At 52.6% G+C, this 15746-nt stretch overlaps 1 protein-coding gene across 10 annotated transcripts in view; it reads right to left on the reverse strand.

The window, feature by feature from the left end:
• TNK2 (tyrosine kinase non receptor 2) overlaps window positions 1-15746 on the reverse strand; it is a 41190-nt gene that overhangs the window by 13547 nt on the left and 11897 nt on the right. For 2 of the 10 annotated variants that reach the window (XM_066347926.1, XM_066347931.1), the window contains exons 1-6: window positions 9463-9810; window positions 5725-5905; window positions 4693-4763; window positions 2694-2915; window positions 1328-1480; window positions 538-815 (exon numbers count right to left, since the gene is read on the reverse strand). In XM_066347926.1, coding sequence (XP_066204023.1) covers window positions 538-815; window positions 1328-1480; window positions 2694-2915; window positions 4693-4763; window positions 5725-5905; window positions 9463-9540 — 983 coding nt within the window. In that variant the 5' untranslated portion in view covers window positions 9541-9810. Of the gene's footprint in view, window positions 1-537; window positions 816-1327; window positions 1481-2693; window positions 2916-4692; window positions 4764-5724; window positions 5906-9462; window positions 9814-13730; window positions 13751-14083; window positions 14104-15746 lie in introns of those variants that run through there. The other 8 variants (XM_066347928.1, XM_066347929.1, XM_066347925.1 and 5 more) reach the window with 8 other exon arrangements.

A 15746-nucleotide genomic window follows, 5' to 3' on the forward strand; every position in this document is an offset into this window, starting at 1 on the left:
GGTGACTATACAACTTGGATTAGAAGGTTTTCTGGCAAACTGAACTGGACTGACTCCTTTCACCCCAAAGCAGGGACACCATACTCCTGAGGGTGCCTTCAACACCAGACAACCACACTGGTCTCAGCACAGGATAGAAACACAGGGGCCAGGGCAGGACCAGGGACCACCTCATGTGAACATCTCTGCTCACAGTCAACAAGTCAGCGTGGTCTGGCCCTGCCTGCTACTTCCTCTACCTGGAACATGCTTACCAGTCAGCCTACTAATTTCTGACTATTTCAGGAGGTTAATACTGAGTCCTCCAGGAAGCTTTAATAAGTCCCCATAGCACTTATTCCTGTATATTCTAGTGCCTGGCACATGAGAATTCCTGGATGAGTGAATGAATGGGCATACAAGAAGGGCACCGTAGGGCCAAAAGAGACAAGGGCTGTTGTGAGTATAAAGGCCCCAGATACTGAGCCTCGGTGTGCAGGGACCAAGGTAAGCAGGGTGGGGTCCAAGCCCTGTGAGCTGGCAGCACCTGCCCCTCACCAGGCAAAGGGCACCTTGCGATGCTCCTGCATGACATAGTGGTCGTCATTCTGGGGTAGTGCTCGCATTAGCCCGAAGTCTCCAATCTTGACCAGGTCGCGGGTGGCCAGCAGCAGATTGCGGGCAGCCAGGTCACGGTGAATAAAGCGCTTGGACTCCAGGTAGCCCATGCCCTCAGCCACCTGCACAGCATAGCGGCTCAGAGTACCCAGAAGGAAGTGGCCCTGGTGCTTGCGAAGCCGGTCCAACAATGATCCCAAAGGTGCCAGTTCTGTCACCTGAGGCCATGGAGGAGGTAGGAGAAATGAGTGCGGCTGAACCCTGCCCCTCCCTCAGCACCCCTGTGCTGGGCTCCCAGCCATCTGTTGAAGGCCTGCCAGAGTCATGCTCAATGCTCTTTCCTGGCCTGTCCTCTGGGGACTGCTAGGAGTCCTATATCTTCCCAACCCTCTCCTTCTAGGCAATGTGGAACACTGAGGCCAAGAGAAGCAACCCAGAGGCTCATGTTAGAAATTCTAAACATTAAACTCTAGGACAAGCTCCTCCCACGGATATAACTCTGCCAATGAATACACGTAAAATGCAGAGATGGACAAGGGCTTCAACAGGCATACAATAGTATTGGGCTAGACCCCTGTGAGCCCCTTTTCCACATCAGGTGGGGGACCAAAGCAGGATCTGGGGGCCCTCTGACCTTAGTCAGGATGAGAGGAGTAACCACAGCACTGGCAGGAGACGGGTCAGACCTGGGGCCCGGAGACCGCAGGCCCCTCCCATGCACGGTACTCACCATCTTCATGGGTGGCGTGAGCACCACACCATAGAGGCGGATGAGGTTTCGGTGGTCAAGCGAGTGCATGGCATTGACCTCCCGGATGAAGTCATCCATGGCCTCTGGCTGGCTCAGCACATCAGGCTTCAGGCACTTCACAGCCACACTCACCTGCCCAGAGTGAAGATCACAGGGAGTCAGGATATGCCTCTCCCTCTAACTCAGCTCAAACATCCCAGCTTCGGATCTGCTCATCTGGGTACCTTGGCCTGGCTGGGAAAGAGGAGGTGGCTGACCCTCCGGGGCCATTCGCTTGGCCTTCCCTTACTGGAGGAATACCCAGCTTAAATAGCAACTTTAAGGTAAGAGATGAACCTCATGATGATAGGATATCAAAATGTTATAAAATAAAATATTAAAAATGGTTTTGGTGTAGAAGAAAAATGCTTTAAATATAACGCCAAAACACTAATCTATGGTGACAGAAGTCAGAATAGTGGCCTTCCCTGGAGGAAGGGGACACTTGGTAAAGAGGCAGGAGGGAGGATCTGACATGCTAGAAACAGGTTCTATATCATGATGTGGGCATGGTTACCTGGGGCATATGTAAACATTCACTGAGCTGTACACTCAAGAACTGCATGTTTTATTATATACATGCTATCTATGCCTCTGGGGAAAATTTTTAAATAGTATACCAAGAGAAAGGGCAAGACTTTAAAAGTTATATCTAAAATTCATATCCTAACTAAATTCAACAAAATACCTGATGGAGGAAAGGCAGAAATGCTAACTTGCTTCCTCTGACTGGTGATATTACAGGTATTTTCCCTTGGTTTTTAAAATAGTTTGCAAATTTTTATAATAAGTGATTTTTTAAACAATTTTTAAAGACTTTATTCATTTTAGAGAGGAGAGAGAGAGAGAGAGAGAGAGAGAGAGAGAGAGAGAGAAGGGGAGGAGCTAGAAGCATCAACTCCCATATGTGCCTTCACCAGGTAAGCCCAGGGCTTCGAACAGGCGACCTCAGCATTTCCAGGTCGACGCTTTATCCACTGTGCCACCACAGGTCAGGCATAATAAGTAAATTTTTAAAAATATTTTTGATTTTAGAGTGAGAGAGAGAGAGAGAGAAACAAGGAGGGAGGAGCAGGAAGCATCAACCCATACTTAAGTACTTATAGTAAATTATCTGTATAATTAAAAAAAAGAAACCTGCCTTAAACCTGAGTGTAGACTCCAGGGAAAACCACTCAGACCTGTCCCCAACCTCTTTCACATCCTAACTGAGAGGACAGATCTACCTCAGAGGGCAGAATGGGGCCTCTGACAGTCCCTTAGGGGCCTTGTCGTTTGCCACACCCCAAAGGACCCGGAAGCTCACCGTCTTCCCCGAGGGGGCGTTCCACTCGCCCCTGCGCACCACGCCAAAGGAGCCGTCTCCGAGCTTCTCGAAGAGATGCAGGTCTTTCTCCCCAATGAGGCAGGTGAGGCTCTGCAGGGGCCCCTCCCCTGTGAGGCCTCCAGGGATGGGTGAGGTCTTCCGGAAGGTGCTCTGAGAGTGATGAGGGGGGAACTCAGCGTCCAGCCGCTTTCCACTGAATACCTGTTTGAAGGCAGTCAGGGTCCAGATGAACCCCGAGGCCCCAGAAGGCCTCCAGATAGGTCTTGGCTTTGCCACACTGCCAGGGGGCAGCCTGGCAGGAGGCCTATGCCACCTCCTGACCACACCCCCAAACAGGAAGCCAGTCTTACTGTGGCCTCAGGGTATGTGCCAGAAATGGACTGACAGGTATGCAGCCTGTGGCTACGGTGGCCCCACACCCACCAACAGGTCTGGCACCACCTTCTGCCCCACCCATCCCCTCCTGTGCCCCCTGCCCAGAACAGACTCCCGCCCATAGACAGAGCCTAAGGGGCCTGCCACAAACACCTCTCTGTCCATTTTTAGCCTTGGCCCCTTCTCTGGGCTGCCCATTTGGCGCTGTCTGTCTCCACCCTCCCTGGAGAGCCGCTGCCCTTCATCCTGCCAGGGGAGAGGATAATTTGAGCCTGAGGTTAGACTGTGAGTGTGTGGGGTGCAGATGAAGCAAGGCCTTGCTGGGAAGGGCCTGGGAAGACAGCTGGGTTTCTGGAGGGGCGCCTAGAGCTGAGGGCTGAGAAAGAGGGGAGACTGGAAAGCACTCTGCAGCCTGGGAAGTCAGGGGACAGGAGGAAGGAGGCCCGAGGGTCAGAGCTGGCCCGTCAGTTTGACTTGGCATCCAAAGCCTTGGCTGCAGAGCCTGCCCAGCTGGGCCCCTGCCCCCAAAGCTGGCAGAGCCTTATCTGTACAGAGCTCTCCAATCTGAGGGCCTCTTCTGGCCACTGCTCTGTCCTTCCTCCCAGTAACTGAAATCCCTTACATTTGCAGTGTTCAGCTGACAAGGACCCTCCACATGCCTGATGAGGTGAGCTGGGGAAGAGTGGCCAGCACTGTCTTACTGAAGACATGCCTCAAGTCTGGAGAGGTTCACTGACTGGCTCGGGAGCCTCCTGCAAGTCCATAGTAGATCCAAGACCCCTGAAACCTGGCACACTGCACAACTCTTCCCTCCTGCCTTCACCCGCCCCAACATGCTCATCCTTCCCTAAAACCTGGGCAAGGGACCAGGACAGTGTCCCCAGAAAAGGCCACAGGATCCCATGAGACAGCCCCTTTGCCAGATCGCAGCCAAGAAATCTCTGCCGCCCAATTCCAGTCCAGCTGTTCTGCCCTGCCCGTCCCCTACCCCAGCCCTGAGGTCAGAAGTGGGGAGGGAAGGCCCTGGCTGGTTCATTTCCTCCCGCATTGTCTTCCAGACAATGGGCAAAGTTCCACTGAGTCAGATCAGGGACTCACCACACTCCACAGACCCAAATTAGGACAAGAGTGGGTGGAAGGAGGTAGACTGTGGGGAAGGAAGCTGTCAGCAAGGCCAGATGACTAGAGAAACCTTCCACAGAATAAGCGGGTTGGGGAAGCAGAGAAGCAAAAGCAGAGATATCCTGGGTCCAGACAGTCCCCACCATCCTATGCTAGACACAAGCCCCAACACTCAGTCAGAACAAGGGCTCAAGTTACGGCATACTTGTCAACCAGTGCCTGTTCTACACCCAGCACCATCACACAGCGGGAGAGGAAGTGAAGCCACGGTTGCAGAGGCTACTCATGCGCCATCTCTAGCGGAGACAGACACTTAGCCAAGCAGCTCTGTAAGCACCCTGCCCAATAAGACCCTGGAGGAGGGAGGTCTGTACAAAGTACGAGATTATACTGCCCGGGAATGCGGGAAGTTTCCCAGGACTAACATCAGAGTGGGGCCCCACGAGGCTGCCCCAGCCCATCTCACTCCTTGTCCACCCACCTTGCTCATCCAGGACTTTCGCTTGCACAGAGCCTTTCTCCTCTTCACAGCCTCCCACAGCCGCCGCTGCCCTGCAGGAGGGACAGTGCAGTTAAGGCTCACCCCCTGCCCAGAGAGGCTGCTGCCCACCAGCAGACTTCCTTGCTCCCCCTGCAATGGGTCCAACACTAGATACTGCCCAGCACAATGAAAGCAAGGAAACAAACCATCCCAACCACCCAGGGGCTACAACTAATCGGATGGTCACTGCATTCTACTTCTAGCAATAGTTCTTGAACTGGATGGAGGTGTTTAAACCACCAAAACCGAACAGTAGTTCTCTGTTCCCAACTCTCAAGAACAAAGGAAATGAAGGGGATAGAATTTTCCCAATTTTGAGTTTTTCTCTCATAAAATTTTATTATGTTACCAGCAACAAACACCAACAACCCAGGCCAAAAGTAGTATAAGTCATGTCTAATTTAGCACATTATTACCTATTTAGCTGCTTTAAGTTGAATGCACAAATAAGTTTCTATGTTCTGTAAGTAGTTCTAGATGTTGCAACCACTACTTTTAGGATCAATACATAGAAAAGAATTGAGTTCAACAGAGCAGATCTTTGTGAAAAATACAGAAAAAGAAACAGAGATTAAGAGAAAATCATCTGAGGGTTTTTATCTTCTCTTCTTCACATAGATCTCTGGACACTGAACCCTTGGTGTTCAGAATGGTGAACAGGACAGACTCATGTATAAAGGATGAGATGGAAGAAATACATCCTACAAATGTCTGAACAAACAAAAAGGGTGGTAGTTGTCCTGTGTAGCCAGAGCTTTCAGACTCCTCGAAGTACAATTCAGTTTTACAAGTGCAAATTGTTCTCATGCACCTCCCTCCCATTTCTGGGCCTCTTAGGCAGGGAGCATTCCCAGCTATGCCACCCCATGGGATAAGGCGGGGAGGGCTCTCCCATGTGGTTGGTGATCCTGAGGACAGAGGAGGTCAATGGTCAGTGGGGAAACAACGAGCTAGGCCCACGTCTCCACCTACCAGGCCGGCCCATGCCAATCTTCTCCAGGTCCTCATTCTTGACATACTCGAAGTGGGACAGGCGGGTAACGTTGAGGTCGTCACGAAGTCGCAGGAAGTACTGTTGCAACTGCACCTCAGAGAGCAGCTCCAGCAGCCAGCCTGTGCCCTCCTCTGGCTGCATGCTGCTGCTCCCCAGCCTCTGTGGGGAGGGGAGAATGAATCAGGGACCAAGGGATGCAGGGGTAACAGGGGACCTGCCCAAGTGCCTTGGGCTCACCTACATCCTACTATGCTGCTTCCAAAAAGGAATCAAATCACCTTCTTGCTCCTCTAACCAGCTTGCAGAATAGCCTGTACTTACCTGCCCCTTTCCTGCCAGAAACAAAGGTAGAATTAGGACAGCTGGGAGACAGCCCAGGCACTGGAGTCAGGGTCTTACTCCCCAAATCCATGGCCCAGTGACCTGAGATCAACCTCTGTGTGCTCAGGTTCTCCACTGGCTTGGGGGTCACAAGCCCTTTGAAAATCTGATGAAAACTATTGACTTATGTCTCCAGGAAAAATACACATTCTTAATCATAGGAATTTCAATAAAAAATACTGGGTGTTCCAGTGTCCCGTGAGACCCATCCATGGGCTCCCAGACCTGAAGGACCCCACAAAAAGAACCCAGGACTAGATGAGTCCTCCCAAAGCCTGGCATAGACAAAGCCCTCCCCCTCTCCAATCCAAAGACCTCTCCATAAGTGCCTCCAGGACTACAAGAGGGGGTGACAAGAGGGAAGGGCAGGGGTTGGGTGGGCTTCCAGACCCAGCTCAGAGAGGCAGCACTGCTCAGCTCCTGTCGACAAGTCACAACAGATTGTGGCCCAGTGTTGTCAAAGCTTCCAATTTTTTAAAGAAATACCAGCAATCTAATCCAGATGTGAAATCTTGCCATTGAAAACTTTTTTTGAAAAGGCAATATACGCAGTTGGTAAAATAGTCAAATGGCACACAGAAACCATAAAATGTCTTCCATTCCCTCCCTTACCGCACAGCCACCTAGCTTCTATACCCAGAGCCAGACGCCATTAATGACTATATGTATCCTTGGGAGACGTTTTCCCCCATACACAAATATTCACTCATTACTCACACCATTGTATTCCTTGTTTTCACTTAACATTATCTTTCTCCTGACTCTTTATGTCAATGAATTCAAGTTTGAAATACACACACACACAGATACAACATACTCTGTTGGCCCAACACAGGTATGTGCAGGCTATAATCAGCCAAAGGACCACCAGTGAGTGACCTCTGACCTACACTTTCTTGGGCCCAGAGAACAGGCCAATGGCACCCTCAAAGCAAAGCAGTCTGACCCACTGGACCCCAAACCCATCCTTGTCCAAGTAAGACGCCTCAGAGCTGAGGGCTTGGCCAGGCCAGCCCTAACCCATGTTCAATCCCATGGAAGAAACAGGCAAGAGGGAAAGCCAGCTGCCTGAGACCCCCTTCTCCCCAACTCAGAGGGGCCTCGTCCCCTAGCTCTCATCACAGGTCGCACTGAGAAGCATGAGCCTCCTGCCCCCACAGTTCCCAGAGGTACTGCCAACCCAGTGCCAGTTCAGACTTTCCCAGGCAGCTCAGGGCAGTACAAAGAGCAACAAATGGCAATGAGAGGACCTCAGCTCAAATCCTGGCTCTCCCACCTTGGCGGCTGGGCCAGAGGGGGTTTCCAAACTGTGAGCCGTGACCCTTGACCCAGATGGTTCTCACAAAGGCTGTACAGCCCTCTAGGGGGCATTTTTGGTTTCACAATGTTGGGGGCCACTAAAGGCCTTTAGTGGGTAGATGGGGGACAAGAACATGAGTTATCCTGTAACGTACAGGACAGTCTCAAACACTGTCCTAAATTGCATTCACGGAGGTAAAAACTTAGTTTATAGTCATCTGAATCTAGAATTGAATTCCACTTTACATTTGAACAAGGAAGTATTTTTGTAGTTTTACACATACTGAATTATCCTGGAATGAAACTACTATGTAAACTAAAGGAAAACGGGCCTTTGCGTTCAGAACTTAGCAAAAGTTGTTCACTATTCAAAAAAATGTCAAAAAGGCAACCCATCCTTATTATTTCAAAGCTCCCCTCAGTCAGAACTTGTGAATGCTGCCTCCACGGTGGTTCTACATGAGTCTCAGCATCCACTTCATTATATCAGAGTACTGACATATCAGAGTACATGAAATGGTATAATTACTTCCCTTTTATTTTCCTTTTATTGTATACTACAGATGGCAATATGCTTGTAGACTACAAACACATATACACGGTAAACAGTTTATAGTTCTATTAATTTTAAGAAGATGCCTGACCACTGCTGGCACAGTGGATAGAGCATCAATCTGGGACACAGGTTCAAAAACTCAAGGTCACTGGCTAAAGTGCGGCATGAGCACGGGGTTGCTGCCTCGAGTGTGGGATCATAGACATGACCCCATGGTCACTAACTTGGGCACCAAAAGTCACTGGCTTGAAGCCCAAGGTCACTGGCTTGAGCTGGAGTACCCCTCCCCCACTCTGGTCAAGGCACATATGAGAAGCAATCAATGAACAACTAAAGTGCCTCAACTACGAATTGATGCTTCTCATCTCCCTTCCTGTCTCTCTTGCTAAATAAAAAATAAAATAAAATAAAATAACAAGAACAGTAAGTACATGTCTAATAACTATACATACTTACTATATGCTGGCCACAGTGCTAAGCATTTAGCTGTATTAACTCAGTTATCCTCACCAAAACCAAAACCATCTGTTACAAACATGGGATTATGGGCTTAATTAAGAGGGCAGGGCACCATGCTTTATAGAAGAAAACTCCAAAGGTGTACTGTGAAAATCACTGGCCCTGTGGGGCGGTGCCCACATTTCCACTGTCACTACCCTGTCCCTGGAGTAAAGTGATCCTACCCTCGACATAGCTTAGCCCCCTGATGGGGCTTGTCACCAGGGTAAGCAGTCTGAAGGTCCTCTCCTCTTCTTCCCAGACCCCAAATTCCAGGACCCCAGGCTCCCCATTCCTATCCTCCTCTGAGGAAGAAGGCAGCCACTTCTGAGAACAGCTCAAAGCCATGTCCTCCCTGGTGATCAGGGCTAGGGAAGACCCAAAGGTCCCTTCCCTGAAAAGTACAGTCTAATCTGTTCCTTTTCCTTAAAACACCAGCCAACAGATCTCCCAGCTCAGCTGCTCTCCAACCCCAGGCAACAAGGCTGTTCTGCAAAAGGGACATGTGTGGGAAGCCTGAGAGGAACACTGAGGATCCCAGTGAGAAGAAAGCAAGGTCCCAGTCCTGCCTCTACCACCAAGCCCAGGGTGACCCTGGACAAGTCCCCTCCCCAACCCTAACAGCCCCTTCCAATCCAAGTTTCTTTGTGAAGCAGAGCACTGCTGCAGCTGTCCCCCGCTCAGACAGTCAACAGTTCTGCATGTGCCTGGGCCCCAGAAGAGCCCACAGCCCTCACACCTGTGTCTGACACCCGCAGCTCTCATGGCTGCACGCACACTTTCCCAAATACACTTTTCTAACACTCGCCAACAAGAATGCAGCAGTTGGAGGGGAGAGGCCACTCGGCCCAGACCGCCCTATCAAACCCTCACTGGAGATGTCCCGCAGCCTCCGAGTCCTTGCTCTCTGCCCCTCAGCGAAGTGCAGGCTCTGACAAGCGGATCCAGTCTCCAGTCGTACCAGCCCCAGCCCCCCACTCACTGTGTATAGTCTTCGCCGTAGTCTGGCCAGGAGAGGAAAGGAAAGCTCTAGGCCAGGGAACCGACGAGCTGTTGGCATCTCCACGGAACTGGACTGGACCCCCTGATTGTGTCACTGAGACTCTGGCTTCAGAAGTGGGGGAGCAAGGGCCTCAGCTCCTGAATTTCAGGTTCTGCCCAGAAGGAAGTTGGCCAGAGGTCTATCTCAGGAGCCCCCAAGCCCAGGAGTGGGGAATGGAGCAGAAGAATAGGACAGGCCCTTCTCTGCTGCACAGCTGTTCTACAGCTGGTTAGTCTGGCCGGGAGCAGGTTCGTTCTTCTCTGGGCTGGCTGCAGCCTGGGTGCTCTGTCCTGTTCTCTGTCTTCTCTCCAGTGCAGTGGTCACAGCTCCAGCCCTGCTCCCTGGCTCCCCCACCCGACTGTCCTCCCTCCCTTTCCTCCCTCCCTCCCTCCCCAGCTGAGCAGCTCTGACACTGGCTGAAAAAGGACCTTTTTGAATCACTGCCAAGAGGGCAGCGAGAATGGGGGGACTCTTCCTCCCAGCCCCCCGCAGTGGCCCCCCTGCTGCCCCATACACAAGGCCCCCTGTCTCCGGCTTCCACCCCAGCCCCCACAGTTGCAGAAACCTCCTGGGATTTTAGGGTGGGGGATATGTGAATCAAGCAGCAATGTACAAAGAATGGCTGCAGGCCCCCACATGGGCTTATCTGGGGCTTGGGAGCTAGTATACAGTCTGGGCTAGGGGCTAGGATCCTAGAGTTACTCCTGGACCTTGCAAGAAGACCCTTCAGATACCCTCCCCCATCTCCCAGTCCCAGCCTTGGCTGGGCGTCTCCTGGCTCAAGCCCTAATGTGGCCCTGTTACCCTGGTGCCCGACGGAAATAGGAGGCCGGCAGCCTGCCAGAGTGGGGCAGTCCAGCCAAGATCGTGAGGGGGTGTGGGGGGGTAAGGAATCTCCACCTCCTTCCCTGGGATTGCCTTGTCTGCTGCCCACAACACCCAGGGTACCTCCTCCCCAGACCAGCTGGCCAAAGACCCAAAGCTCCTTCAAAACAAATATGCCCCTAGACCCTGCTGGGGTTGCCTCCACCCCAAAGCTGTAGGACTCCAGGCTGCAGGATGTCTCTTGTATAGCACCCACACAGAGACAACAGCCCCAGCTAAAGGGAACTGGAGACACTCCATCAAGCCCCTGTGGGCCCCCCACGTTCCTGGAGCTGACAAATGATTCCGCTGCCCCTCCTCAAGGGCGCCAGCTGCTCTTACACCCCCCTCACAACACCCCCCAGACACACCTGACAGCTGCAGGAAGTCCTCTCAGGCTCCCTCCGCAACTCCCAGCCCACCCCCAGCCAGGCCCAGGGAGCCCCTCTTTCTTGCACACTGCTTTCTTGTCCCTATCCAGCTGGCAACCAGTGCTGGGAGCCGCAGCTGGCTAGTGGGGCAGGCAGCTGGAGTGACTGAGTTTTAGGGAGTCAGCATCGCAGGCTCTTTCTAAGGCCTCTGCCTCTCTCGGTATTTGACTTCCCAGCAAGGAAGTACCCAGAGGGAAGCCACTTCCTGGTCTGAGCCCCAATGGGGGAAGAGGGAGACATACTCCGGCAATCAGTTCCTGTTCCCCAACCCCCACTACCCAAAGTTTGTGGAGCCAGCCAGGTGCAGCACCCCCTGTCCAAATGAATCACCAGTCTGAGGCTGGGGTCACACAGACAATGGACAAGATAAGGTTAGGCTGAGGTCACACTGGAACTGACTTCTCCCCAAACCCTGGCCCCCGTGTCCACAGCTCAGAGAAGCGTACTGCCTATCTTCCACAGGCTCCACCTTGGAGACCCAGAGAGACCTGACCTCAGGGGACAATTTAAACAGGATTATTCCCTCTACTGCAAGACTGGAGCTGCTGGATCAGAATGGCCAAACTAAACATTCTAGCCACCCACTGAAAGATATGCCCCAAATCCACCAGAACTCCATGTCTGACTCTCCCCTGGACAGCAGGTAAGAACAAGCTTCAGCGACTTGCTCAGCAATTCAGTTGTGGGAGACTGTAAATCAAAGCAATGCATAGTCAAGAGGTCAGAGCTCAGGCCAGCTTTGCACCCCTTTCTCCCAGCACTGAAAAGCAGCTCCCACCTTTCTGCCAACTGTTGTCCTGTCAGCTACTGCCCTCTGTCGGCCAAGGGAGAAAGTGCTTGATCTCTAAGGAGAAGGTAAGTGGTCCCATAAATATGGTGATCTTATTTTCTAAAGCAAACAGGGATATTTGGCTTTATATGCACATTCAAAAGGCCAGTAAGCGGGAATGTCCAGGGCACAGGGACTTGGTGCCCATAAAAGACTAAACCCAAATTCTAGCACTTCCAGGGCTCTCATGGGGCATTGAAAAAAAGCCCAAAGGGCAGCTTAATTGGGACCCAGAGAACCCAGAGACACTGAGACAAATGTCAGCATCAGTATTCACCACCATTGATTTATCTCCCCTTAATGCCACCCCAAAACACCCATTCTTTACCCAGCCTCCTAGCCCCCAGGATCTGTCCTGGGGCCCAGAAGCATAGACACCCCATAGACACCCCTCACTCCTGGGAGGCTGCTGCCGAGAGCAGGGCTGGGCCATAAACTCACCAGCAGATGACAGGGGCTAGGGCTGGGGTACCCAGCTATCCCCCAGGCTCCTCCCATTACCTGCTGTCCCTCCTCGCCCCCTGTCAGGCGCTGATACGCAGATCTCTCCCCCATGGAACCCAAACTCCCCGTGTTAAGGGCAGGGAGGGGAGCAGAGCCCTCCCGCAGCCCCCGCTCCTCCAGCGGCACACAGCGTCACTGCCCTGCGTCCTGAGGGGCCGGGCCTCGAGCATCCTCCTAGAAGGGCAGGGCTCCTAAAGCACCTCAGCCGGGGAACCTGGCCCCTGGCCGCACCGCAGCACGTACCCCACAGCCTCCTATCCGCCACCGGCTGGCCTGGCGAGAGCCTGGTGGTCCCTGTCTCTCCCGCGGGACCGTAGCAGGCCCCTCCCCCAATCCTGTCCTGTCTCAATTAACAATCCCCAGCCGCTACTTCTCCGCAGTGCCACAGGCTGACCCCCGGAAAGCCAGGTACCTGGCTGCACCTTCACTGACCACAGAACCACAGCTCCCCTCAGCCGTCTCCAGAACCCCCACATTCCACGATGGGGGGGGCATTCAAGAAACTCATGGAAGAGAAGCACCTCCTGTCCTGACTCAATCTGAGATCCCTCTTTCTAGACATCCGGGCCTGAAGCCTATCCCTCCACCTGCCCAGCTCCCCCTGGGCTTCAAAAATAAGCCCATCTGCTGTCCCTGCCGCTCCCCTCCACACTGCAGCACTCCCGCTGTGCTGGGATGTACACAGCCCACTCCTCCCCGTGGAGGTGGAAGCCATGCCTCTGGCACACCTCCCCCCCCCCCCCCCCCCCCCCCCGCAGTCCTTCTCAGCCCCGCCTGGACATCTCCCTGCCTAACCCCTCCCCCAAGTTAGCAAGGGCTGTGCGCACGGGCGGGCAGGGCAAAGCAGAGCCCTGGGACTGACCTCTCTGGCCTCAGAGGAGCGCCTTGAGTGCCCACACTCACTGCCGGAGGAGCTGCTCCAACACCTGCCCACGCAATCCTGTCACCCAGCACTCAGGTGAGGCCACTGCTAGGAGAGGAAGCTCCACTGCAGAGGCTCCTCCTCTCCCTCCAGCCCCCAGGGCCTCAAGGCACACCACAACGCCCTCTCATTTTGCTGGCATCTGAAGCATCCATTTACTCCAAAGTACCAGGTATTTAGAGCTGAGCTCAGGGCAACTTCACTCCTTCCAGGGTTGGGGCAGAGAAGGAGAGAGATGACGAAACTTCCCCCCACACACACTCTACTTCAAGATTGAGGAGAGACCCCAGAAGGGCTCTAGGTGAGTTTTCCATATGGCTACTCTTCTCACAAGCTCCTCCTCTACCCTAAAGCATGCTAGGGGAGGGGATGACCCGGCTGGGCAGTGGGTTATTCTAGGTAGAAGCTCCTCTGTATCTTACTGCAGCCATGGCAGACACTAGTTTTGAGAGCAGCTGTAAGAACCCAAAGTGTGGAGAGACAGAGGCTGGAAATGCCAGGCTCACTCCTCCTGGCTGGGTGAAGGGTCTGATCCAAACCATTCCTCCCTTCCTTCTTCCCTACCTCCTCCTCCACAAGCCCCCTCCCATCTTGCTGTAAGATATCCACAGGATCCAATGTGCCGCTAGGACCTGGGAAACCCAGCTCCCACACACACCTCTCTGATCTGTAACTTGCCCCTTTATCTGAAGGGAGCTGGGAGTACCCAGGAATCTGCTGTCCAGCCTCCTCCCCCAGTCTCTCCAAAAGCATCAGTGAAGTGACAAATCCACACTGAGGAGCAGACTGACATGTAATTTCCGGCCAAGAGAATTTTTCCAAAACAATCTACCGTATTCTCAGGAATATGCCAACCCACCTCCAAGCCAGCCTTTGCCTACCTCTGCCCGCCCTCTTCAAGCCTGGAGGGAAAACAACACACGGGGCGGGGGAGCTTATAGCTCCTCTCGGACAGAGGATTATCTTGCCTCCACATGTCAGTACCACCAAGCCCAATCAGCTTCAACTCACCCTCCCTGAGCAGGGCCCAAGCTCTGGACCCTGCCAGGCTGGTTCCCCTCAGAACCTCATCCCAGAGGGAACTGTACCAGACAACCCCACACCTTCAGGTCAGCCCAGGTCTGACATCACACTGGTCAGGGGAGGAGGCTGGCCAGGAGCCAAAGGAGAGAAGGGGATGATTCAGAGACAGACCATGGCTGTTTCACCCTCTCCGTCTCCAGGACACAGGGGCCCACTCCTTTCCAGGGGAGCTTGGCATTTGAGGTCCTGAGGACAGGAAAGGCTAAGAAATACTTGCCAGTAGTGTTGGGCCCACAGGCAATCTTCACCATTCTCTTTGACTGTTGGTGTTTTGTAAGACTTCTGAACTTTCCCTTACTTTCTCAATGGATGCTCTCTCCCAGGGGGTCACCTCCTTGGACTGCAATTACCACCATGTGCTGTCCATCTCCATTCCTGAGCTCCTGAACTCCAGACCCACACTTCTACACATTTACAGGGCAGCTCCACCAGGAAGATGCATAGATACCACAAATTCTGCATGTCCAAACTTAGCTCATCATCACCCACTTAAAACTAGCTAATGTATGCTTCTATATCCTGACTGAAAACATCACAAGGCAACATTAGGCTAGAAATCTCAGCCCTGCCCCCACCCAACCATTCTACCTTCCCCACCCACCTGGCAGGCCCAGCAGCTTCTTGTTTCTGCCTCCTCATTATCCCTCTCTTCAAAATCACTGGGATCAAGTCACACAGACCTGGTCTGAAATCCTGGCTCTTTCACTTTCTACTTTTGGGCAAATGACTTAACCTCTAAGCCACAATTTCCTCAACTGTAAAATGGGGATAAATGGTGCCTCCTTCAGAGTGTGGATTCAATGAGATAATGAATGGCATACTTAGCACAGCACCTGGCACACAGTTGCCTGTTGTTGTTATTGTCATCTGAACACAAATCTAGAGTCTTTCTGCAGCCTTCTGTAACTCCTCACTGAGCCAAATACAAGGCCCTTCAGGATCTACTCCTTGGCTTATTTGTTCAACTCCATCTCTTACCATTTCCTTCAAATGTCTCAAATCCAGTAAAGCAAGCACTTTCACCGGAAGAGGGGTTGCCAATCTCATTATAGCCACTCCTGTCCCAGACCTTCTAAGCTACTTTGCCCCTGGGACATGGCCAGTTACTCAGGCCAGGAGTCTTGAATATGTCTTCTGTTCTCATTGGAGGAGAGAGAAGGGGGGGGGGGGGACAGGTGGGGGGGAGTGGACAGGAAGGAGATGCAGGGCTCAGAAGCAGGGGCAGACCCATCAGATAGAAGGAACTTCCTATGCCTCATCTCCTTAGACAATGGAGGAGGTGTAACTTTCAGAGATGAAAGAAAAGGATCTAAATACTGTGACGCAGACCAACATTAAATTCAGCACCTCCCCACATGTACCAACTTTGTCTTGAAAGTATTTTGTAGCTATTTCATGCTCCACTAACTAAAGATTGGCACGCCAACCCTGACACCCAGAGACAGGACACTGAGAACCCTAAGGCATTCCTGGAGCACTCCCCTCCCCCGCACACAAACACCATTCCAGTGTGACAGAGGATAAATTCCTGCAGCTGTCTGGGTCTCCTGTATATGCACACCACGCATGCCGGACTGCCGCCTCTCAACAA

Source organism: Saccopteryx leptura, chromosome 8 (genome assembly GCF_036850995.1).
Source record: "Saccopteryx leptura isolate mSacLep1 chromosome 8, mSacLep1_pri_phased_curated, whole genome shotgun sequence".
Classification (NCBI taxonomy): domain Eukaryota; kingdom Metazoa; phylum Chordata; class Mammalia; order Chiroptera; family Emballonuridae; genus Saccopteryx; species Saccopteryx leptura.